Source organism: Mustela erminea, chromosome 14 (assembly GCF_009829155.1).
Source record: "Mustela erminea isolate mMusErm1 chromosome 14, mMusErm1.Pri, whole genome shotgun sequence".
NCBI classification, from domain to species: Eukaryota; Metazoa; Chordata; class Mammalia; order Carnivora; family Mustelidae; genus Mustela; species Mustela erminea.
The window spans coordinates 91,272,310-91,295,397 of NC_045627.1; the positions used below are offsets into that span (position 1 = coordinate 91,272,310).

Here is a 23,088-nt window from a genome sequence, read left to right on the forward strand (position 1 = left end):
CGGAACACCTGTCCCTGTTCCTGGTGGCCTCGGTGGGCCTCTGTTTTTCCTTCTTCCCAGACGTGCCTTGTCGCCGTTCCTCAAGGTGAACGTTGTGTGCCTGCAGGAGCTTTGCTGGAATTTAAGCCACCGAGTGTTCCTCTAGCTTTCCTGTCTCTGGGGTTTGTGTTTGCCGATAATTTTTAAAAACTCTCCGCCTTGAGTACCTCAGCAGTGTTTTCCAGTTTTTTGTCTTCTTCTGACGTCTGCATTACGTGAGGTTGTCTCTAGGTTCTTGGATGTCCTGTAGCTTTTTCAGTGTTTTTGTCTTGGAAGTTTCTGTTGATGTGTCTTCAAGCTCGCTGGTTGTTCCCAGGGCCGTGTCCAGGGTGCTAATGAGCCCGTCGGCGGCATTCTTGCTACCGTGGTTTTGATGTTAGTAGTTGCTCTGGACTCTGTCTTAGAGCTTCTGTCGCACTGCTTGTGTGGCTCACCTGCCTTTTGTGCTGTTCACGATTTCCATCGGAGCCTGTAGTCTGCTCTGAATCCCCTTCTGACAGTCCCAAATCTGGGTCATAACCGATGCATTTGTCTTTATACTGTTACTTGCCCCTTGCCTTTTAGTCTGCCTTGTAATTTCTTGCCAAAAGCTGGACCCAAAGAATCAGGTCAGAGCTGCTGAGGCCGCGGGAGGCCTTCCGTTAATGTGGCGTGGCTCTGGGCCGTGCTCGGTGTGTGCTATGGCTGCGGTGTTGGGGTCCTCATGTCGTCTTCGGACATGATCCCTAAGACTCCTTGGGGGTGGTCTGTGCCGTGCCCCACTGCACCAGTGTCCTGTTGGTGTGGGGGTGTGGCACGGGGGAAGGGAGTGCTCCACAGTCTGTGACTAAGGCTTGGAGGGTTGGTGCGCCTGCGTCTCGTCCTGTGCCCCCACACGTGGCTCCCTCCCGCACATGGCTCCTCCACACGTGGCTCCCCCGCACGTGGCTCCCCCGCACGTGGCTCCCCCACACGTGGCTCCCCCCACACGTGGCTCCCCCCCGTCCATCCTTTCCACATGTCAGGCAGGCAGCGTGGGAGGAAGCACCCTTTCCAGGGCTGGGCTAAGGTGCTGGTGAAGCCTCTTCCCCCATAAGGCTTGTGGTGTGCAGAGCTCCCAGGGTGTTTCCCTGTGGCTGCTCCTCCCGTCCCCCTGCCGGAGCCAAGAGAGGGTCTTTCTCCAGGGATCCTTGTCTGATCTGGACAGTGAGTTCCTGCTGAGATGCCTGGGGGTAAAACCTACAACACGGGGGGCCGTCCTGGAAGCCGTGGTCCCAGGGAGCCTCTCAGCCCTTGTCCGCACTCAGCTCCCGGCCGCTCCTCAAGTGACGGGTGGTGTCTTCCCGCCGGGTGTTGGCTCAGCGTCTTCTCCAGGAGAGCGGGTCTGGGCTGCCAGTCTCGTGTTCCGTGTCTCTGGACTTCGGGGCGGTGGTTTGCAGGCTGCTCCCGCTCCCTGGCAGATGTGGGAGAAGTCAGTGCTACTCACACGCCGCCGCCGTTCGAGCTGTGACCGGAGTCCTGACCTTCTCAGTGACCTGTAGCCATAACCAGGACAGCCAGCTGCATCTCCGGCTGCCCTGGCGTCAGACCATCCGTGCATTTGTGGAGCGGCCCGCCCGGCTGTGGCGAGTCGGTCGTTCACGTGCTGTGTTTGCACTGACGCTGTACGTGGCGTAGGCGGGACGTGGCTCCCCTTTTGTGGGTGTGGTCTTCGCCGTGCTTATGATCCGCGGCCCGTTTACTTCGTGGCAGGGACCGCGAAGCTTCCCTTCTTCTTCCCCAGAGCTGCTGTCGGGAACGTCACCGACTACGTCACGGCTTAAAATTGAGTCGCTTTGGAAACTCAGCTCTTCAGACACACTGGCCGCTCTGCAAGCACAGACTGGACCGCGCAGATCTAGTGCGTTTCTGTCCCCACGGAGGGGCGTGCTCCGCAGTGCTGATCCTTGTGTCGGTGGAAACGTTCTGAAATCTGCACTGTCCAGCCCCGGGGCCTTGGGGCTTCTGAGCAGGTGTGTGTGCCTCTGTGTGTGTGTGCGTGTGTGTTCGTGTGCATATGCGTGTGTGCGTGTGTGTGTGCGCGAGGCGTGCGTGCAGTGGGGCGCGTGTGAACCGTGGCTCTCTTTCTGGCTGCCCTGCAGCTGTCGGACAGCCCACAGCCGTTTTCCGTGCCCGTCCTCTCTCTCCGGTGCCCATCGTGACGGCGGTGAGCGTGTCGTCACGGTGTGCGCAGCGCTTTCATTGTTGATCTCTGGCTTGAGCTTTAAAACTAAGTTTAAACACGTGGAAGTCAGTGCGGCGGCTGTGAGCCTGTGAGAAGGGAGGGCGGGAAAGACGCGTCGGCTCCCCAGTCCCAGGTGCTGTCCGGAGCCGCGGCGGCTGTGGCGCGGGAGCTGGGTCCTGCTCTGCGAGTCGCGCAGCTGGCTCTTCTCCTTGGTCTCGAGGCGTGAAAGGTGGCTGTCACCCTGGTGTGTCCTCACCAAGACTGGGCTGGGCTTGGGCAGGGCCTGCTGCCTCCTGGGTGTGTGTCCCTGGCCCTGGGAGTCCTCTTCCTCTGGTGGCCGTGGGCCAGCGCTGCTCTTCTCCAGGCTGTGGCCCGGTGCTGCCCGTGGGGGAGCTGTGCGGCCACCACCGTGGTCCTTCTTAGAGCGTTTCTGTCACTCCCAAGGAGCGCTGGCGGCCTGCAGCAGTCTGCTTTCTGCCTGCGTGGGCTGTCCGTAGCGTGGACCCACGGTCCTGCCTGCGTCCAGCTGCTCTCACGGTGCTCTCACCCATGTTGTGGCCGGAGTCAGGGCTTTGTTCCTTTTTAGGGTCCCGTCATCGTCCTTTGTGTGGATGGACGATGCTCGCTTCATCCGTTCATCCGTGGGTGGGTGTCCAGGCCCGTCTCTAGTGGGCGAGCCTCTGCAGTCCCCTCCTGTGGCCCCCAGGCGCTTGTTGCGCGGCCGGGTTCCGTCCCCTCGCGACCCGGTCTTTAGCTCCGTCTTCCTGCGCTTCAGCCACAGGAGCTGCCCTCCGGGTTGTGGGGCATCTGGGCTCCGAGCAGAGACCTCTGGGCTGAGGCCGGCTCCGTGCTCTGAACTGTGGTGTGAGTGTCCCGGCACGATCGGGCGTCGGCGCACCTGGGTCACGTGCGCGGGGCCTCAGAGAGCAGCCGTCCCACAGACCGTCGGACGCTCCTGCCTGGCCTCACCCTGTGCTTCATCTCGGTGCCGTGTCCGAGGTTGGGGTGGGGTGGGGTGGGCACGTGCCCTCTCGGCTGGTGGCCGCTTGTCCGCAGCCCGCAGCGGGGATGCCCGCCGGAAGACACTGGGCGTTCTGGGCAGTTCTTTTCCCAGAGCACCCGGGGCTTGGAGCCCACCCCCCGGGTCCCTGCTGCTGTCTGCCTCGTCCTGGAAGCCGGCCCGAGGGTTGCGGCTGGAACCCTGCCCCTTAAGGACAGAGGCTCCCCTCAGGCCAGTACCTACTGTGCCGTCCCGTGGCAAACCCTGGCCTGGTGGTGGGGTGTCCCTCCTATGACCCCCGTGGGGACAGAGCAGAGTGAAGGGGTGGGTGCTGCGGGGCCTGCCTGTCGCTCGGACAGCTTTGTGCCTGGGAGCACCTGCCCTGTTGAGCTGGGTTCCCTCCTGGGGGCGGGAGGTCCCCCCGTGGGGTGTGCCGCGCTGTGAGGCCTGCGGCAGGTCTCGGTGAAGACCATTAGCTTCTGCTTGCGGCTCCTCGGGGCTGTCCAGTGGTCTGACTGTGTCTTTTCCTTCTTGATTTACAGCCGGAAACCCTGCAGAAGAACTGGCTTCGGGAGTTTTATCAGGTAAGGACTACTTGTGGCTGCTCTCTCAGACCCGTTGTTTCTGCCGTGAGGGCTCTGTTTCTGTGGGAGCCGCGTTTTGTCCAAACTGTCTGGGCTTGGGCTGTCCCGGGGCTGACGGTGATGGGCGTCACATTCCTCCTCCGAGGCTCCTGCCAGATCCCCCTCCTCCGGCCCAGATTCCAAGGCCCCAGGCAGGGGTCTCTGCATTGTTGCGGGGGGGCACTGAAAGCTTCTGGAGACCCGAGGACGCCTTTCCGGATGGTCCTGTGGATGCGTATTAAAGGCGGCAAAGCCACACGGAGGGCCATGGTCAGACAGCTGTGCTCCAGACCGAGGCCCCAGCCGAGGCCAGTCACGTGTCTGTGGGACGGGCACGGTGACCGGTGGCTGGGGTTGGGCCCGGGACGTGTCTGTGTTTGGGACCCTCGGGGGGGCATCGGCGAGGCCGCTCTGAGGTGGGGGTGGGGTGCGCGGGCAGACCTGTGGGAGAGAGGAGCCCAGTGGCCGGGCGTCCGGTGTGGCCGGGACAGAGGGGCCCAGTGGCCGGGCGTCCGGTGTGGCCGGGACAGAGGGGCCCCGTGGCCGGGCGTCCGGTGTGGCCGGGACAGAGGGGCCCAGTGGCCGGGCGTCCGGTGTGGCCGGGACAGAGGGGCCGGACCTGGCCGGGAAGAGGACGGCGCAGGTGGGGGAGGGCGGCGGGGCCACCCCTACCCGCTGGCATCTCTGCTGAGCCCGTGGGAATGTTTTGGCAGCAGGACACAACAGGAGATACTGGGGGAGGCCTGGGCCTCCCTTCCCTCTGGCCTCGAGGTCCGGCCAGCTGAGGTCTGAGGGGCGGAGGGGCCGGCGTAGCAGCGGGTCCACTGAGCTGTGTCCTGCCTGCTCCTGGCAATGTCCAGGCTCTGGGCCTGTGAAAGCAGGCCAGTGGGCTGCTCCAGGGCCTGCTGTCCCTGCCGTGGGTCCCGGGCGGCCGTGGGACCCACGTGCTAGAGGCTCAGAGTGCAGGGCGGGTGGGGCAGATGCGGGTCCCACTCTGCGGGGGACAGCAGGCACCCAGAGGGTAGAGCCTCGGGCAGACGCTTCCATCCCTTGTGCCCCGCGAGGTGTGCCCTCCCGGGCTGTCTGGAGGTGGGGCCTTTCCCTCGCCCGTCCCACACATACTGTTTGCCAGGTGTGGTGCTTGGCTCTTGGCAGGTACAGGAGGCAGGTCCTGCACACGTGAGGGAAGTTCTGGGGGGAGCGTCTTCTGGGATGGGCACATGGAAGGCTGTTGGGAGGCTCGTGGCAGAGGCCGGTGGGCTCTCAGCCCTTCCTCCGCTAGCCTTCTGCCCTGCCCAGGGCTCCCCGGCCCATGCGGCTCAGCTGCTGGCAGGAAGCCGGCCCAGTGGGTGAAGGCTCAGGCCCTTCCTGGCCAAGCACCAGCCTCGGGCTCTGGATGGGCTCAGGGGCCCTTCTGCCTGTGGCGCCCCCCATCCTGCTCTCCGGGCTCCCTGGGCCTGTCGGTTTGGGCTGGAGCAGCTGCCCATGAAGCTGAGCCCCTGTTGGTCTCCCCAAGGCAGGGGCAGAGATTGAGATCTCTGTTAGGTGCACGTCTTGGAGGGGCCAATGAGTGGCCCTGTGCTGGGAGGTGTGCAGAGTGCCCGACAGCCCCAAGCTGAAGGTCAGTGCACATTTGCAAGTTTTTTCTGCTTCTGTTGACGTCGTGGTCCCTGGGGTGTGCTGAGGCAGCCAGGCCACCCGTGGTCTGCGAGTGAGTCCAGGCTGGGCAGGTGGGCTTTCTATGACTCTGACCCCACAGGTGTCCCCCCTTCCTGAGCCTTCCCGCTGCACGCGAGCTGTGTCAGGCTGTTTCCAGAACCTGGAACCCAGAGGGGCACACGGCCTGCTGTTTCCCTCAGGCTCCCAGAGCCCCGGGTGTCCTTCCTGGAGGCCTTCCTGGAGTATGGAGCCTTTGCTGAGCGAAAGGACCATGCGTGGCGGTGTGCGGGTTGGAGGGGGAGCTTGTCCTGGTTTATAAGCAGAAGTCTCTGTAGAAGGAAGAGAACTTTCAGGGATGATTCTTGTAAGAATTTACCGCAAGTCCCCTGACACGCGTGGGGCTGACTGGACCCCTGGGGTGATCAGGCCGCTGATCCCGGAGCAGAGAGTGCTCGGGTCTGCTGGGGGCCAGGGCGGGTCCCTGCTTTCTTAAAGAGAATGTTTAACCCTAGAGTTCCCATTACGCAGTTATGTTGTTTTCGACACAGCGCCTGATACGCTGCTTTTATAGACACAGGAACTGAACCCAGCATTCGTGCCTTTAGAACCCAGGGACTAATTTTTGCTTTTTCTGTAACCCCCGATCTCCATAAAAGTGCAGGGAATGGGAGAAAATATTGCTGGGGTTTCCACCGTTAGTTCTGATGAGCCTCAGACGCTGCTGATGACCAGGCCTCTCAGACTCAGTCCTGAGGGCCGCTGTGGCTCAGAGAGCAGAGAGGGTCGCAGCCTGGTGTCACCCAGCTGGCCTCCCCATGCCCCTCCCTGTCCAGTCTCCCCGAGACACCCCTGGGCCTGTGGCCGGTGACACGACTCTCCCCTTGCTGGGGAGCACAGGCTCCCAGTCCAGGAGCCAGGCCCTGTGCTCGCCACCCCCATGCCAGCCGGCCCTTCTGTGCCCCCTTCTTGGTCCACCCAGAACCTTCCCCAAGGCCCGGCCACATCCCCATTCTGTGCTCTGCGAGCGGCAGGGTGCTCCCCGAGACCACAGCTCAGGTCGGGTGGCTCTCGGGCTCCTGTCCCCTGGGTGAGAGCCCAGGGTCCGTCTGTGGCCTTCTCTGCTCTGTCCCCAGACGCGCCAGGTGTCTCGGTCCTCTGTGCTTGCTCTAACTGGACGTCCCCACCTTCCCACTCCCAGGCCCCCGCCCCCCCACTCTCCCGAGCGTTGCCCTTGCCACCCTCCCCAACAGAGGCCCCTCCTGGTCCCTCTCCTGGCCTCGCCCACTGTCACTGTGCTCCGTGCACTTGTCCTCGCCGTCCGGATCACAGTCTGTGTCTGTCGGGTACTGACGTGTTCGTCTCCCCCGGAGACACGGGCTCCACAGCTGCCTGGGCCTCAAGCTTTGTGTTCCCGCCACATTCCTGCGCAGAAGGGTGTGAAGTGGGGCCTCTTGGGGGTGAATAGGGTTGGACGAGGCCGTGAGGCACCCCCTCCCCGTGATGGCAGCACCTCCCCGGCAAGGAGCAGGAGAGCCAGACCCCCTGTCCTGGGAGTGTCCGTCGCACACGAGGGACAGCCGGAGGCCCCCGGGCAGCCCAGGGGCGGTGCTGGGAAGGAAGAGGCCTCCCGGGGCTGGTTCTCAGGGCGGCTCTTGACGGAGCGGCCGTCCTGCGGGCCGGCTCTGCCCTGAACTCTCAGAGCCGCCGGTGAGGCTTCCGGCAGTCAGTGGGCCTCCTCTCCCTCTGTGGCGGTGGCGTGCTCGCAGGTGCGGTCCTGGCGGCAGCCCGTCCTGCTCCCTCTGCCCGAGACCTGCGAGTGCGTGTGCCGCACGGTGTGTGGTCAGCGCGTCTTTCTCGGTTGCGCAAGGCAGAGAGCACACAGCTCAGCACCCTGCTCCCTGTCCGGCGCGTCTCACTGGCACATGCCCGGGGAAGTGGGGCAGCCCCTAGCAGGTCACGGATACGGGGATGTTCACGGCTCACTCTTTTCTCGGCAAGCTGGGACGTCTGTGCAAATGAGTGCACACGACCTGTTTCATTGGCTTCAGAGTGTGCCGTTAGCTGGACAGGCCGTCATTTTAAGTTGTCGTTCTGTCGACGGGCTCCCGGGTGGTTTCGAGTCTGCTGAGATGCCGTGGATAAATTTTACGGCGGTTACACATCTCTCCTACAGACCTAAATCGAGCAAGTGTTGGAATCCCGTAGTAAGTATTAGTGAGAGAAGTAGAAAAAGTAAGACCTTAGACCGGCTTCAAACAAGACTCCACAGGGCAAAGCCAGGCTCTCCGAGCATCCAGGGACTTGGCCTAAGAAAGGAACACCAGGCAGCAGGAATCCGTTCTTCCCACCAGACTCAGGGTTCTCGCAGTGGGAGTATTTGCGTTGTTATCAGCCTTAAGGATTCACTGAATTGTGGAACAGCTCAGTGATAAGAAAGGTCAGGGGTCTCAAGCAGACATGTTGTCTGTTTGCTGTTGGCGGTAAGAGTGATGTGATAAACAGTGCTGTCTTCCAGGCAGCTTGAAGGAACGGGCACCAAACCTGCACCTTAAACAAATTAAAACTGGGAAATACCTGTGAGACTGTGGTCTTCAAACATCAGGCCCCAGGCTAGGCTGCATGGTGAGTCTGGAGAGGGTCAAAGCTGCCCTGGGGCCACCCCACCTGCTGCCCGAGGGGGTGTCCTGGCCAGGGGTGCCTAGCAAGGTGGCTGCAGGGTCACTGTTAGACCGACCAGAGACCACCAGGTGGGCAAGGACACAGGAAAAGAGGACCCTGTGGAGGAGAAAACCAGACAGGAGTGTGGCTACAGGATTCAGTTTTGTGGATCTCGGAGACCCTGCTCTGGGTTTTAGGATGTCTGTTGTGTTTGTTTTCTCACTCACTGACTTCTGCTCTTTAAGTTTTCCCTTTCTTTTGGTTATTCTGGGTTTAACTTGCTTTTCTACATCTAATTTCTGAAGGTAGAAGACAAAAGCACTCATTTCAGAAGTCTGATGGGGGGGCATCATCACTAAAAATCTGGCAGGTGTTAAAGAGATACGGAGGGACTGTGGGGGCCAGCTGTATGCTGATAGGCTTGAAAACTTACAGGAAAGGAACATATTTTTGGAAAAATGAAGCATCAGAGCTTACAGTCAAGAAGAGATAAGTGAACTCTCTGCTCCACTAACATTTGCCAACATTTTCCGACAAAACCTCCAGGACTGTGTGGTTTCCCCTAGAAGTTCTGTCCAACATTTAAGCAAGAAACAGTCACGGTAGTTCAGAAACTTGCAGGAAGCCCCGGGGACGCTCGCTCACCCGAGACCACGGCAGGCGGAGGCGTGAGTACCTGCCCATGTCTCCCGCGGGACAGCTACAGAGCAGAGAGCTCTGACACCGCCACGTTGAGCAGCGCACACGCACACACACGTCACAGCATTAGTGCTTCGTCACCCGCGGAGGAAGTCAGGGTCGGTCCGTAAAATCCGTGGGTGACTCACGGGGACGAGCCGTCGCGTCATCTCCGCGTGCGCCGACGAAGCCTCAGGCCCGATCCTGGAACTTTCCGCTGGAGACCGTCAGCGAACCGAGGACCGACGGGCCCTCCCCAGCCTGCGAAGAGCCCACAGCTGACCGCAGAGCCGCCGGGGAGGGAAGGGCGCCTGGCGTCCCCTCTCCCGCCCAGTGTGGTCCCGAGGGTCCTGGCAGGGGCAGGGGCGAGACGAGGACACGGGGGGGGGGGTGAGACCCCTCGTGCGGGTGACGCCCCCCAGCTGCCAGGGCCGTGAGGACACCACAGAGACGTGGCCTGCGTGGACAACAGCGTCCAGGGCTGTGCGCAAGCATCTTCCTTTTTACTGGGACCAGCTGGACGCGTCACATGGGACATGACGGTCACGCCGGAGTGGGCTGTGGTGCAGATGCCACGCGTGTGAGCCGCTGAGCGCTGAGCCACGGGACCCGCGGGACCCGTGGACACGACAGGAAGAGACGGAGAGGCGCGGCCTGCTCGTCGTGGCGCGGAGACTCCCTGACACGGGCGCGCTGGCTCCCCGCCGACGGAGACCCCGTTCACCGACGTTCCCCTCGAAATCGCCGCGTGCCGTTTTGGCAGAAGTCTGCGAAATACATCTGACATTTTATACAGGGAAACTAAGGAAAGAGGAGAACCAGACGTGTAGGGCTCCCACTTTCTCCTTCCGAGACGCATTGTAAAGTGGCAGCAGGACAGCAGGACAGCAGGGCAGCGACAGGTCAGTGGGACGGAAGACAGATGCAGACATAAGCCAGGAGTACGGCCAAGCGACGGACACGGGCTGGCCGCAGCTCGCGAGAGAGAAGCGCGTTGAGCGGACGGAGCCGGGGGAGCGGCCGTGTCCTTCCCCGCGCGGACGCACGTCGTCCGTCCTCTGCCCCTTTCACGAAGATCAAGGTAAGCCGTGGACCTAAACATAAGATTTAAAATGATAAAAGTCCTGGAAGTCTTAGGGGAAAGTCCTTGTGACCTCGAACCAGGCAGACTTCTTGGGTGCCCTTAAAGCCCGTTCACAGGAGAAGGAAAGGACCGGCCTGCGGGAGCAGGTCTGCAGGAGGGACGGTCCGCCGCCGTCTGTGTGGCCTGGGGGCTTTGTGGCTGGTGCGGATTGACACTCCCGCGGGTCCCAGGGCACTCTCTGGAAGCGAGGACGGTGCTTTTCTAGAAGTTACTCTCAAATAGAAGCTCGGAAGCAGGGCCGGTGACGGCGCCGCGTCTGCGGACACAGCCCGGAGCTGTGACCCCCTTACGTCCCCGGGATGAGACGGCGGGGACTGACAGCCAGGCCCCTCCGCGGGCCGCCCCGACCTGGCTGTGTGGCTCCGGGCAGGCGGCGGTCGTCACCGAGCCAGCTGTGCCCCGAGATCTTGGGAGGGACGGCAGGGTTACTGTTGGGGACGTGTGGTGCATGCTGCCCGGCCCGTGGCTCGGGACGGCCGGCCACCGTGAACCATGGACCGACATGTCGCCTGGACCCCCGTGCCCTGAGCGGTGGCCCTGCCCACCCCCCAAGCCGGTCCTGCGTGGGCTGTGGACTGGGGGGCAGAGTGCTACGCGGGATGGCTCTTCAAAGTTCCAGGTCGTTGAAGGACTCACTGCAGAGAGGACTCTGCAGAGCTGCGGGTCCTGCGGATTTTAGGATTTCTCACAAATGAGGACGGGTTTGCAGGACGCCGTCAGAGGCCAGCAGAGGCCCTCTTGCGGACGGAGCCTGCGCTGCCCAGAAGTGCCCCGAGAGCACGTTTTCTGGGAGCCGCGTAGGAACAGGAGGAAGGAAGCGATGAAGCTGGGTCAGTAGCACGTCAGGTCCCGCGTGTCGCCGCGTTCAGGGCTGGCCCGCGGCCCGGGCAGTCAGTGGACTCCTCCCACCTGTCCCGCGTGCCGCCCTGGCGGGTTGGACCCCCTCGGCCCGTTGCAGTTTGCCCCGGTGCATTTTGAGCAACGCCGTGGCAGATGCGGGGGGAGAGAGGCGGTGAGCTGCCCCTTGTCGCTCTCGGGCAGAGCCGGGCTCCTGCGTCCTGGCTGCTGTGCCGCGACAGAGGCCCCGCCTGGCTGCTGCCGCCCATGGACGCGGCTGCAGGTTGGCCGTGGATGCGGGGATCTCGGAGCTGCTCTGACCCCCGACCCCGGTGCCCTCTCCCTGCCTGGGGGTCCAGTGAGTTCAGACCCTCACTTACAGCCTTGGGGGCCCATTCGGCACTGCCAGACCCCACCTCTCGGCCTCAGGCCCACAGAACGTGGTCTGGTGCCCACTGCGACTTGTGGGGGCGTGGGAAGGAGCTCGTGATGTCAGGCCCTTGCCGGCCTCTGCAGCTGTGGTCAGTGCCCACGTGCGGATGACAGGTGGCTGCGGGGTCCCGGGTGACCGGTAAGTTTGTGTTCCTTCCACACCTCCATTCTCTTCCGTCTCAAAGGCTTGCCCAGAGTTGGGTCTTATCTCCTGACCAGGAGGTCGCCGGCTGGGCTAGGAACTTACTCCCCTGAGGCCCACTCTGTAGATGAGAAAACTGAGGTGTGCAGGGTCAGGAGCTGTGCCTGAGGCTACAAAGCCGCAGGACAGGAGCCCCAGCCCCTCGGTGCTGAAGGCCAAGCTGGCCGCTGAGTCGGGAGGCCTGGGGTGAGGGGCACGCCAGCCCACAGGGGCAGGAAGCAGGGTGCTAGGGACGGATGGGCAGGGGTCCGCGACACAGGGCAGCCGTTGGAAGAGGCTGGGGTGTGGCTTCCTGGCAGTAGGCAGGGGGCTGAGGAGGGAACTGGGCCATGTGGGCCGAGGGCGGATTGCTGCCTGCCGCAGGGACGGGGGCAGATTTGGGCAGAGGAAGGAGGAAGTTGGTTGGACCAGTGGGCAGGGGTGGGGCCTGCGAGCCGTCAGGAGAGGGGAGTCCTCAGTTGCCTGGATCCGGGATCCAGGGTTCCCAGCTGCGTTAGTGCCAACACCCATGGGAGCTTTGGTGGGAAGTGAGTCCTTCCCCAGGTGGGAGAGGAGGCACAGAGTCAGCTGGCACCCGGGGGGGCTCTGGAGGGTACGGACTGGTGTTCTGGGCCTACCATTGCTTGGGGGACACTGGGGAGGTTGGGGGGGAGGGGAGATGATCATTAGGGGGCCGGGCGGGGAGGAGGGCGGCTCACTGGGAAGGCCAGAGCGAGGTGTGGGCCCTGGGGGTCTTTTAGGTCCTGGGATCACAGTCTCCTGCAAGCAGAAATGGCTCAAAGAAGGGGCCTTGTGGAAGTGGTGGGTGGTGCTGGGAAGGGGGTTTCCAGGAGGGGTGCCGAGGTGTCTCGAGTGGTGACCATGGGGCTGTGTCCACTGCTGGCCAGTGTGAAGCCAAGTGAGCGTGTGTGAAGCAGGCGGGAATCCTCACCGCGTCTGCCGAGGACCCGGTCTGGTACTGCTCCTGCCTCGGGTGGGTGAAAGTGCTTTCTAGCTTAAAACTGACCAGTAGAGCTTTGATGTCCTAAAGCAGCAAGTTTTGTTAAAATTGAAGCATGGACCTGTTCTGGGTCTGTAGCAGGAGCGGTCTCCTGCCCAGCTGCGCAGACCTAGGCACACGTGTGTGCGGCACAACGGCCTGTCCAGCGTCCCGGAGCCACAGGTCGGCGCTGTGGTCCACTGTGGGCGCGGCCCGGCCGGTGCCAGGCATGGAGGGAACTCAGCCCCGAGCTCTGGGTCGGCAGCCGGGCTGCACCCATCGCGCACGCGGAGCTTGGGTCCGGCCCCACACAGGCTCCGGGAGACCCCTCGCCGGTCGGCCGGTGGGGCCACGGAGTGTGGCCGTCTGTGTGCAGCTTGTGGGGAGAAGAGCCTGCCGTCCGCACAGCTGGCTGCTGGCAGTCCGGCCGGTGGCTGTGTGCGGGCTGTGGACCGTGGGAAGGCAGCCCGTCAGGGTGCGGGAGGCCGAGTCTGGGCTTCCTCCTGGGAGCCGTCCCTGGCCTGCCCTGTGCCCGCCCAGTGCAGCCCCCGAGCCCAGGGCGAGGCCGAGCCCCTGCCGCCCCGGTCTTCAGGAGGAGCGTGTTGGCAAGTAGACTTGGTGAATAGCAGTAACTTTTCTCTCAAGGCGTTCTCTCGTCCCCTTTCTGCTCTTATCTTGGCCATCGGGCTTCCACCGGCCCGTGTGCAGGATGTAATTCCTTTTTAGGTCACTCAGATGCTCTCTCCACAGAAAGCCGAACGCGGTCGGCTGCTGCTATTTCTGGCGCTGACTCCTGGCCCACAAGGGGCCGGTGGGCTGGGCGCGGCCGCCTCAAGGCTTTCCTGGGCCTGAGGCCGCCTTCCTCCCGGGTCACCTGTGCGGCGTCAGGAGGGCTGGAAGAGGCTGCGTGTGCGTGTGCACGTGGCGATGCCTTAGGTGCTTTCTTGCTCACGTTTCTAATTCACTCTTTTCCAAAACATTTTCCTTGATCGTTCTGATGAAAAAATGTGTGTATCTTTATCAGAGGCTTTTTTGGGGGGTACAGTTTTGGCGAAGCAAGCATGCACTTGAGGCCATGACTTGAGGCTGTCCCAGGTAAGGACACGCCGGTGTCCCCAGCAGCTGGATGGCCCCGGCTGAGTGGAGGCCCTGTGGGCTGGGGCACGCGTCTGCTCACTCGGACCTGCCTGGGGCCTGGAGACCACCAGCTTGTTTACCGAGACATGTTTCCGCCCAGAAGTAACACAGCTCTCTGTCCCGCCCCGTGGGGGGGCTCTTCCTGCCTGTCCTCAAGGTGCCCGTGTCATCGGCCCTGAAGGGGTCCCTGCCTGGAATCACCAGGGCCCTGAGCTCCTTGCCAGGGGTGTGGGGAAGGGCCAGAGCTCTGTGCCCGCAGCCTGTGTGGCGGGGTCGAACCCACACCACCTGTCGTCTGTGTTTGGCTTGTGCTTGGTGTCCATTCCCGGCGCCCTCACGGACCACATGAGCAACTGTCCGAGCCGTCCGTCCAGGAGGTGGATGCTCAGCAGCCCAGGGCACCAGGCCCGGGGTCTGTGCCGGGAAGGATGGAGCAGGACTCCGTGCGAGCGGGTGGGCCTTCTGGAGAGCCCACGCCGCCACCGCACCCTGCGCCCCGCAGGCCGCGGAGAACCGGCTGCTTCTGGGCCCGGCTGCCCCACGCAGCATGAGCAGAAACCCCGGGACTGAGGCAGTGACCCCCAACCACAGGTCGCAGCCACCCCCACTCTCTGCATCCTGGTAATCCTACTGCACGTGCTGCCACCCAGGAGCAGGGGACGTAACCCCGTCACCAAGCATCGCCCGGATCCCACGTTCAGTGCCGTCACGTCAGGAGCTCAGCTCAGGCCACGGGGGGCCTTTATGCCGTGGAAATGGGTACGTTCCACCAGTTGGGGCTTTGCTGTCGGCCACCGGGCAGCTGCTGGCCCGACCCCGAGGACACACGTGTCCCCCAGGGCACCGGCTCCTGGGGTGTGTTTTGTCCCACGAGGACGTGGCAGCAGCAGTGGCCCTGGCCCTGCGATGTGGATCGGTGAGAGCACACGACGGAGGGCGTGTCCTGGCGTCGTCCCCTGGGCTGAGCAGAGCCCGTCTCCCGGCTTCCGCCTGCGTCCCAGCCAGGGCCACTCACGGCTCTGCGGAACCCTTACGTTCGCCTCCTGAAGTACCCACAGCTTCGCTCACTGGCAAAGGAAACATTGTTTTTCTGTTGGTGAAATTTTCCACAGTGTGTCACTAAAATTAGGATTCCTAACGAGCTATTTTGAGTTTCTCACCATGTGCCGTAATTACATCTGTTTTAAAATGAAGTTCTTGGGTCTTTGAGTGACGGGTTGACGGATACTCAGGCGCCTGCCCTCCCCCAGAGCCTGCCAGCCAGAGGCCTGGGGCCTGTTTCCCTCTTGCCCTGCCGTTAAGGAACCAGGGAAGACGCAGGTCGGATGCACGCATTTCCTGTCATCCCGACGGGCTCCCTGTCCCCGTCCAGCTCCGGGGCCCTGGGCGGCGGGTGGTTTCTGGCCTTGCTCCCACCGAGTTAAGCAGTGAGCATGGCGGGCGAAGTATCACGTGAATTCAAAACATGCATGAAGCAGGGGCAACAGGACACTGTCCCTCGGTGCCTGCTACCCTCGCTCAGTTTCCAGCTCAAAGCCAGGCCTGTCACGTGCCCCGCGTCCGCCCCAGTCACTGAGGCAAAATCCAGGCACCACGACATCACGCGTCAGCATGTCAGCCTGAGTCTCTGGAAGAATTGAAAGCGTCCCCGTGTCACTGTGACCCCCACGAAGATGGTCAGGCGCTCTGGCACGTCCCTGAATATCGGCTCTGCGTTCCGATGTTCCCGCCGTCTCCTGATACAGTTCGTGGACCACGGTGCATCTTGGTGGAAGTTAAGACGTTTTCATAACGCTGCGGGGCTGTCGTTGGCACACAGTGGACTTGGCACGCTCGAGGTGGGCGGCGTGGCGTGTTCTGGAGGCTCGCGTGTCCACACGGCTGCACTGCGGCCCCTGTGCTGGGCGCCCACTGGTTTGCTCTCGACCCCTCGTGGTCCGTCGGTCGGCATTTTCTAGGTTTCCGTCACTCAGCTCTGCGGGTTTCTGTCTAGGGGGCCGTGGGGGCCCAGCACCAGCGTCTTCTGGATCGTGCACAGGGCCGCGTGTGCTCTGCGGCCGGCCCAGACTCTGGGGTCAGGCAGTCCCGTCAGGGCGCTTGGCGGGGTCACGCTGTGTCTCTGTGCACGTGCGGGAGGGCACACGTGTGTGCTTGTCTGTGGGGACCTGTGTACGCGTGCACATGCACTTGTGTGTACGTCCACACTGGCACACTGGAGCCATTGCTGTGTACACAGTGCGGCCTGCAGAGCTGAAAGCACGGACGCAGTTCTCCACCGAAGACCTTGGCACGCGCGCTCCGGTCGAACTCCCTCAATTGCCGTCCACTGAAGCCTGTGTTTCTGCCTCCGATGCGTGAAGGACGCTCGCCGGTGTGTGAGAGCTTGGCTCGCGCCTGGTCTCGCCGACGTGTTCAGAGAAGCTGTGCCCGTGCTGCCCGGCTTGCGTGTTGGTTGTGACCAGTGTACCGTGACCTCTTGGTTTTCCTCGTGGATCTTTGTCCCTGGAGACTTGGGTCTGCACCTTTGGGGTCTCCTGGACCTGCCGGCCTGTGTCGCGGCCGGGCCGTGTGGGTGAGCTTTCTCGGGCTCGGGGCGCCCTCCCAGGCACAAGTTCAGCTCTTTCTACTCTGGGGACGTTTCCCTGGATGACGATTTTAAACATTAGTCCTGATCTGATGCTTCGTCCCGCAGGGACTGGTGGCTGTCCTGCCCGGCAGCCCTCTCCCGTCCCCTGCCGACCCCCCTCCCCCATCCCCTGCTCACCATCCCCCCCAGCCTCTCCCCTCCTCCCTGCCCATTCCCCCTGCCAGTGCCCTGCCTGTCTCCTCTCCCCCCTCCCCTGCCCCTCTCCCCCCTCCCCTGCCCCTCTCCCCCCTCCCCTTCATCACAGCTTCTCCTGTCACTCAGCTCTTCTTGGGGGCTTTGTCGTAGGTTCCTCTTTGTGATGAGGATTTTGTCTTTTTCCATTTCTTCCTTGAGGTTCATGTCATTTTTTTCTCTTTTTGTTTTTGGTCCGTTTCTGGTGGAGTTTTGTGCTTCTGACTCCTGCTCTCGATGGTGGTTTGAGTACATTTAACTCTGCCGCAGTGTGGGCCGGCCCGCTGTGCCCGGGGGTCCTGTGCCGGGGCTGGGCTGGACCTTGTGCTGCCCGTGGGAGGAGGCTTGTGCAGAATCCCAGCCCGACAGCACCCCCTTCTGTCCGCCCAGCAAAGTGCGGCGCAGGCTGCCCCAGTCTGTCCCCAGTGATCTCTGCCCGTGGTGACCTGGAGATCTGGTCCCGGTGACCCCGGATCCGCGATGGTGACCGCAGCGCTCTCCTGGCTCTCTTCCGTCGGCACGCCCGTTTCCCTTTCCTTGCTTTCTCCTTCGCCAGCTGCTCCCCGAGGCCGCCTCCCCTCCTTTCTGTCCCATAAGCCCTGTCCCTCCTGGCCGTGGGCTCTGACCGGCCGCTGCTTTTCCAGGACTTGCAGACCTGGGGCTCCCCGGCCGCATGTCAGGCCGGCCTCGGCCCGGCCCCAGGGTCCGCAGGCATGCGGCACGCCGCGGGCTGCCGGCTGCTGGGTCCCAGGCCTGTGTGTCCTTTGCCCCGAGGTGTCCCCGCCCCAGCCCCTGGTGGCCTCCTTCCGCTCCGTGTTTCGGGAGTTTGGTGACCGCAGGCGGCACACGTGGCTGAGACCACGCGGTGCCCGTCTCTGGCACCCCCTCAGCGGTACGCCCTTGCGGTGCAGCCTCTGTCCTGGTCCTGTCGTGGCTCCTCATCTGTCTGCAGAGAAGCTCCTGGAGGACAGACTCGTCCTCCTCCGTGTCTCTGGAGACCCTCCCCACACGAGACAGCCGTGTGGGTTCTCTCGTCCGTGTCTTCATGCACCGAGGACTGAAGGAAGCTCCTGGCTGTCCTTGAGTCAGAGCTGGCTGTGGCGGCGCAAAGGGGACTGTGTGGCCTCTGGGAAGTACCTGAGGGTCTGCACACCCTGTGCACCTCCCTGCTTCGTAAGCAGCCCCCTCCCACGGGGTGCGCCCTCCACCCCGAGTGGCCGCCTTCTGGGGTCCTGCGGGAGCCTGTCTGCAGGAAGAACAGGGTGTTTTCCCTCCGGATGGCCGCTGGTCACTCCCAGGGGAGGACAGGCTGCCCACACCTGTGCAGTGCACAGCTAAATGTTGTTTTTGCTGATTTTGAATGAAAAAAAAAAAAAAATCTCCCTTTCAGAGGAGTATCCTGAGCCCGGGACGGCCACCACGCGGATGTTCTCGTGTCATCGTGAGCCACAGGCACAGATGTGCTTGTCGGGGTCCCTGGCAGGTGCCCGTCGCCTCGCATGGTCGGGGACTGCTGTGGGCTGAGGCCGCAGCTGCTCACTGCAGGGAGGGACCGCACACGGCGGGGTGACCAGTCAGGCTCCTCCCGGCCACCGCGGCTGCGGCAGCCAGAGGGCAGGGCGCGGTGTCTCCGGGCGAGCTCCCTGTGCACGGGACCTGTCTCGGTGGGGTCTGTGCACAGGGAGCGCGGCCTGCGGGGGCCAGGGCGTGACCACTGGTGTCCAGCGACGCCACTCACAGCCGACCTCTGTGCAAGGTCGTTCGTTGCTTCTCTTCTAGAACTTTCCACGGTCGCATCCGTTTGCTAACCGCTTCCGAATGACACGCGACCCTTCGTCTGGGCGTGTCCTCTTTCCGCGTGACTTCTTCGGACCTCGGGGGCCGCTGCACCCTCGGGCATCGCCTGCGCTGGAGGCAGCCCCAGGGGCCTGGTCCATCCCGACGTGTGGCCAGGCGTGCCCGGGGCTTGGTGAGCGACCTGGGCTGCTCCAGCGTGGGGTGCGTGGGATGTGGGGCGCGGGCCTGTCGTCCTGGGAGACGTGGGTGTGGAGGGCGGCCAGTGAGCCCAGCGGGGCAGGAGGGCGGAGAAGGGTCCTGGGGGTCCAGCAGGGGATCGGTGGCCTCCTGGGGGCTTCGCAGGGCACGTGTGCAGGAGGGGCCGTCCCTGGGGGCCTGGGGCAGCAGGTCGGGGTGCAGGGTACAGAGCCGTCTGGTAACGCAGGGCAGAGGCTGTGGGCCACAACTGGAAGCCCTGGAACCTGAGCCCAGCCGGGCCTCTGGGACAGCTCCCTGGAGTGCCCGGTTCCTGCGGGGCCCTCACGCCTCTGGGAGCGCGCTCCCTGCGGCCCCGCCGCGCCCCGCCGTGTGTCCGGGCCTCCCTGCCTGCCCCACGCCTGCCGCCTGCCGGCCCGGCGCCTCTCAGGGTGTGTCTGGAGCACGGCGCGGCTCCGCAGGAGTCCAGGCCCGGGTTTAAATGGACGGGACCTCGTGTCGGTGGCTGAACAGAGTGTGTTTACGGCTCAGACATGGGTCTCTGCACGCGCAGGGGCCAGTCACGCCCAGCGACGAAGCCCAGCGGGGATGGTTCGTGGTCGGTGCCCAGAGCCCGCTGTGGAGACACGGTGCAGGGGTGCGTTGTAGACCCGAGTCAAGCTCGCCGTCCGCAGTGTCGTCGGGTCACTGCTCAGAGCTGTCACAGTCCACTAAGGTCCCTGAGAAAATCACGGGAGTCACTGTTTTGGCTGTGTGATCAGTTAAAATTTAGATTCAAATATGATAAATTTAATTTGGAAAATCATTATCTTTTCCACCTAAAACGCGTCGAACATAGGTCTTTCCTTCCCTAAAGTCCAGCTTGGGGTGCAGTGTTGTGTGGGGCTGGTTCAGCGCCTGGAGGCCCGGCGGAGCACAGCGGACCGCAGCGTGGCCTCCCGAGTGGCACTGTGGGACGGCGTGGGCCAGGTGAGCCGTCCCAGGACAGGTCACCCGGCGTCTGGGTCGGGGTTTAAGACCTGGAGTGAAGCGGAGAGATAGGAGACAGAAACGGAGGGCGCGGTGGTCCGCATGGCTGCAGGCTGAGGTGCGTCGGGACCCGCTGGAAGGTGCAGTGACAAAGCCCGGGAGGCCTCCGTCCCCAGCCGCACGGCGCGGATTCCCGGGTCCCCGCACCCTCGTGAGTTTGGGGCGGCTGCCACTGCTGCTTCCTGGCTGCGCTGGGGCCATTCACCCCCGAGGCACGGCACACAGGCCTGGCTCTCGCGTCCTCGGCCCCTGTGGCCGGCCGTCCAGCCGCTCCGTGGGCTCCGCCTGGCTGTGTCCTAGAAGCAGCTGCTTTCTGTCAGGGCTGCCCAGAGCAGCACCACGTCCCTGAGGCTGTGGATGGCTCGCTGGCCGCCAGGTCCCGGCAGGAAGCGCTGTCCGAGGCTGAGTTGCCAGTGACATCAGAGCGCTTGTGCAGGAACCTGCCTCTGCGACGCTGCATTTGGGGCAGGGGAAGGTCATTTTGCAGTTTTTTGGCAAACCCTTCTCTGAGTCAAGAGGTGCTTGGGAGAGGTGCGTGGTGGCCGTGGGTGGGTGCGGTGTGTGTGACGGGCAGCTGGGGACGTGGGGACAGGCCCCTGCATGTCTGCTCCATGTCCTTGACCCCCTGGTCCCCGTGGGCCCCAGGCAGCTCCTGTCCTTGTCCCGGGCTGTCGCGGTCGGCTGCCTCACCGGCCCGTACTCATGTGCCGTCCCCCTGTGCCCATGGGGTGGGGCCGGCAAGGGCCTTGTCCCTTCTGTGAGCAGGTGCCGGTCAACATAGGTTCAGTGACCCGTGGGTCACCCCGGGATGCCCAGCGTGGTTTGCTGCCGGGGAGCGAAGACGCAGGCGGTTGGAGGACCGCGGTGCTGGGCCGCGTGGGGCGTGGGGCGGCTGGACGGCTCCCGGACGGGACCCCGCTGCCCGGCGGCATCGCTGGGAGCTTCACTCACGTCTTCCGGAACAAGAGTGCAGGGAGGCCCTGCGGCTCGCAGCGGCCCTGGGGACGGAGCATGCCGTGCCCGCGGAAGAGCCGCCACCGGGGCCCGGATCCTCTGGCTGTAGCGGGGGCCCCACGGCCTGCGGGGACACGGGCACCGGGCATGGCATCGGGTTGTCCTGAGCCAGTTGTGGGTCGGGCAGCGGCAGCCCCTGCGGAGCGCGCCGTGGGCTCTGCTGACTCCCAGGCCAGTGAGAAGTGTGCGCGTGCCACACGCTGGCTTACACGTGCTCACACACGTGTGCACGCGCCCTCACACGTGGGTGCCCACGGGGCTCACGGCCTTCATGGAGGACGTTCCCGGGGGTCGGCAGCGAGCTGACGTGGGGCAGCTTGTTCCTTGGGGGCGAAACGGGTACTCCGTGCTGAGACACAGGAGTTTTCTTAACTGGGGGGAGACACCTCTGAATTTTTTTTTTTTAATTTTTTTTTTTTTTTAAAGGTTTTATTTATTTATTTGACAGAGAGAGATCACAAGCAGTCAGAGAGGCAGGCAGAGAGAGAGGAGGAAGCAGGCTCCCCGCTGAGCAGAGAGCCCGATGCGGGACTCGATCCCAGGACCCTGAGATCATGACCTGAGCCGAAGGCAGCGGCTTAACCCACTGAGCCACCCAGGCGCCCCTACCTCTGAATTTTTGAAGACGTTTCGGAGAAATTCTGAGTGCTGGGGATTGGGAGAGCGGAGGTTGCTCGAAACCAAGCGGTCAGCCGCACGGAGGTGTCTGATTCCTCCCAGTGCTTCCTGTTCCTCACCGGGCACGTGGGGCTTTTTGCCCTGGCAGCCGCCTCCCACACGGGGTGTCCGTGCGGCCCGCCCCTGACGGCCTGTCCTGCTTCCCTCCCCAGGTCGTGCACACGCACAAGCCGCACTTCATGGCGCTGCACTGCCAGGAGTTCGGAGGGAAGAACTACGAGGCCTCCATGTCCCACGTGGACAAGTTCGTCAAGTAAGTCCCGGCACTGTGTGCCGTGCCGCTCCCGGAACATGGCGCCCCGGGGGGTGACGTGTGCCCTGCGGGAACAGAAGGTAACAGCTGCCTTGCTGGGGTGGGCACAGAAGGTAAGAGTGTGCCCGTGCTCGGTGGTGCGGGGGGACAGGAGGTAACAGCGGACCCCCGGCGGGGGGAGGTGGCGCAGAGGGTGACAGCGCGCCCCTGGGGTGTGTACCTGTGAGGTGACAGCAGTCCCCTGGGCCTCGAGACTTCAGCCCCGGGCTCCAGGTGGCACGTCCCTCCCATCTTTGTGGTGTGGTGGCTGCCGGCCTGCCCTTGGTGGATGGACACATGGACGCTTTGCAGCTCTCAGCTGTGTTTGTCACAGTGGAGGGGCTGGACATCTGTGGGGGTGAAATCTTTGTCACTGGGAATAAGTAGCCACGGGCATGTGCTGACCACCACACGTGCGCCCTGTGGCCCCGCAGAGGACAGGCCTTCCCGGTGCTGCTGGGAGTGGCACCAAGATGTCTGCACGGTCCTGGGAGGTGGACCCATGGGGTAGAAGCAGGCCTGTGAGGCCCCACGCTGAGAAGTGGGGTCCCTGTGTGGCTGTGGGTAGCAGGAGCGGCTGCGGCACCTGCCTGCCTTCTACTCTCTCTGCCCTCGGGCAGCACCGCGCCTGCCCTCCGTGGGTCCTAGATGTGGCCTTGTCCATGCCCTAGCCGTGGACTCTGGGCACTGAGACGACTCCTGCCAGCAGTGTGAGATGGTGCTTCCTCACTTCCAAGGCTGGTCCCTGAAGGCCACCATGCCCACAGAGGCCTCTGGGTCTGTGCTCAGAGCCTGGCACCTGCCGCGTGGCCCGAGGGCTATTTCAGTGGCCGTTACCACGCTCAGTCCTGCTCGGATCCCTGATGTTGTGGACGGACACAAGCCATCCATGTTTTCAGTTGTTAGACTGGGGGGTAATTTGCTGAAGAGCATATCTTTTAAAAGAATGGCCAAATTTTCCCAAAATAATGTAATTTTAAGGCAATTTTAATAAAAAAAATTTACTTAATTTTAATACTCAGATTATCGTGGGCGAGCAGGGGAGTGTAGCTCAACCCCAAGAGTAGCCAGAGTAACCCTGACGAAGCACGAGATGGGCGTCCCCCAGCTTGGGCTGCAGACCTTGGGGCGCAGTGAGGTCACAGGGACAGACTGCAGGGGGACCCCCCCCGTGTCGCCGGGCCACTTGCGGAGCCGTGAGCCGCATCGCTGGTGTCCCTGCGTGAGAAGGGACACCGAGCCCCCCCGCCCCCACGCTGCACATGAGGACGAGTCTCAGTCGTGTCACGGAGTAGGTGTAACACACGGGGTCACTCGGCACCGAGACGAAAGGCAGGACCACGTGGCGTGGCTCTGGGGCAGGGGCAGGCTTCTCAGGGAGGTGCAAAAGCGCCGCCTACAAAAGGAGATTGAGAAATTCGAATGTTAAACAATGAACAACGATGTGGAAATGACCAGAAGACACACAGGGGGGCCCTGCCGCACCCCGAGTCCCCAAGTCCAGCGCTGAGAGCACAGAGCGCCCCGGGGAGCCGTGAGAAGGACCGCGGGGGAAGAGCCAGGCTTGTCCCAGAGGGGCCTGCAGGCTTGCGGAGGGAGGCCGCCTGCCGTGCGTCACCCCCACCCCGCGCTCCTTCCTGTCCTGCTCCTTCACCGCGCATCCTGCCCCGCGTC

At 63.3% G+C, this 23,088-nt stretch overlaps 1 protein-coding gene across 2 annotated transcripts in view; it reads left to right on the forward strand.

Annotated features, from left to right (window-relative positions):
- Window positions 1-23,088, forward strand: part of INPP5A (inositol polyphosphate-5-phosphatase A) — a 162,816-nt gene that overhangs the window by 43,342 nt on the left and 96,386 nt on the right. For both annotated transcript variants that reach the window (XM_032314073.1, XM_032314074.1), the window contains exons 2-3: window positions 3,785-3,826; window positions 21,275-21,375. In XM_032314073.1, coding sequence (XP_032169964.1) covers window positions 3,785-3,826; window positions 21,275-21,375 — 143 coding nt within the window. The remainder of the gene's footprint in view (window positions 1-3,784; window positions 3,827-21,274; window positions 21,376-23,088) is intronic.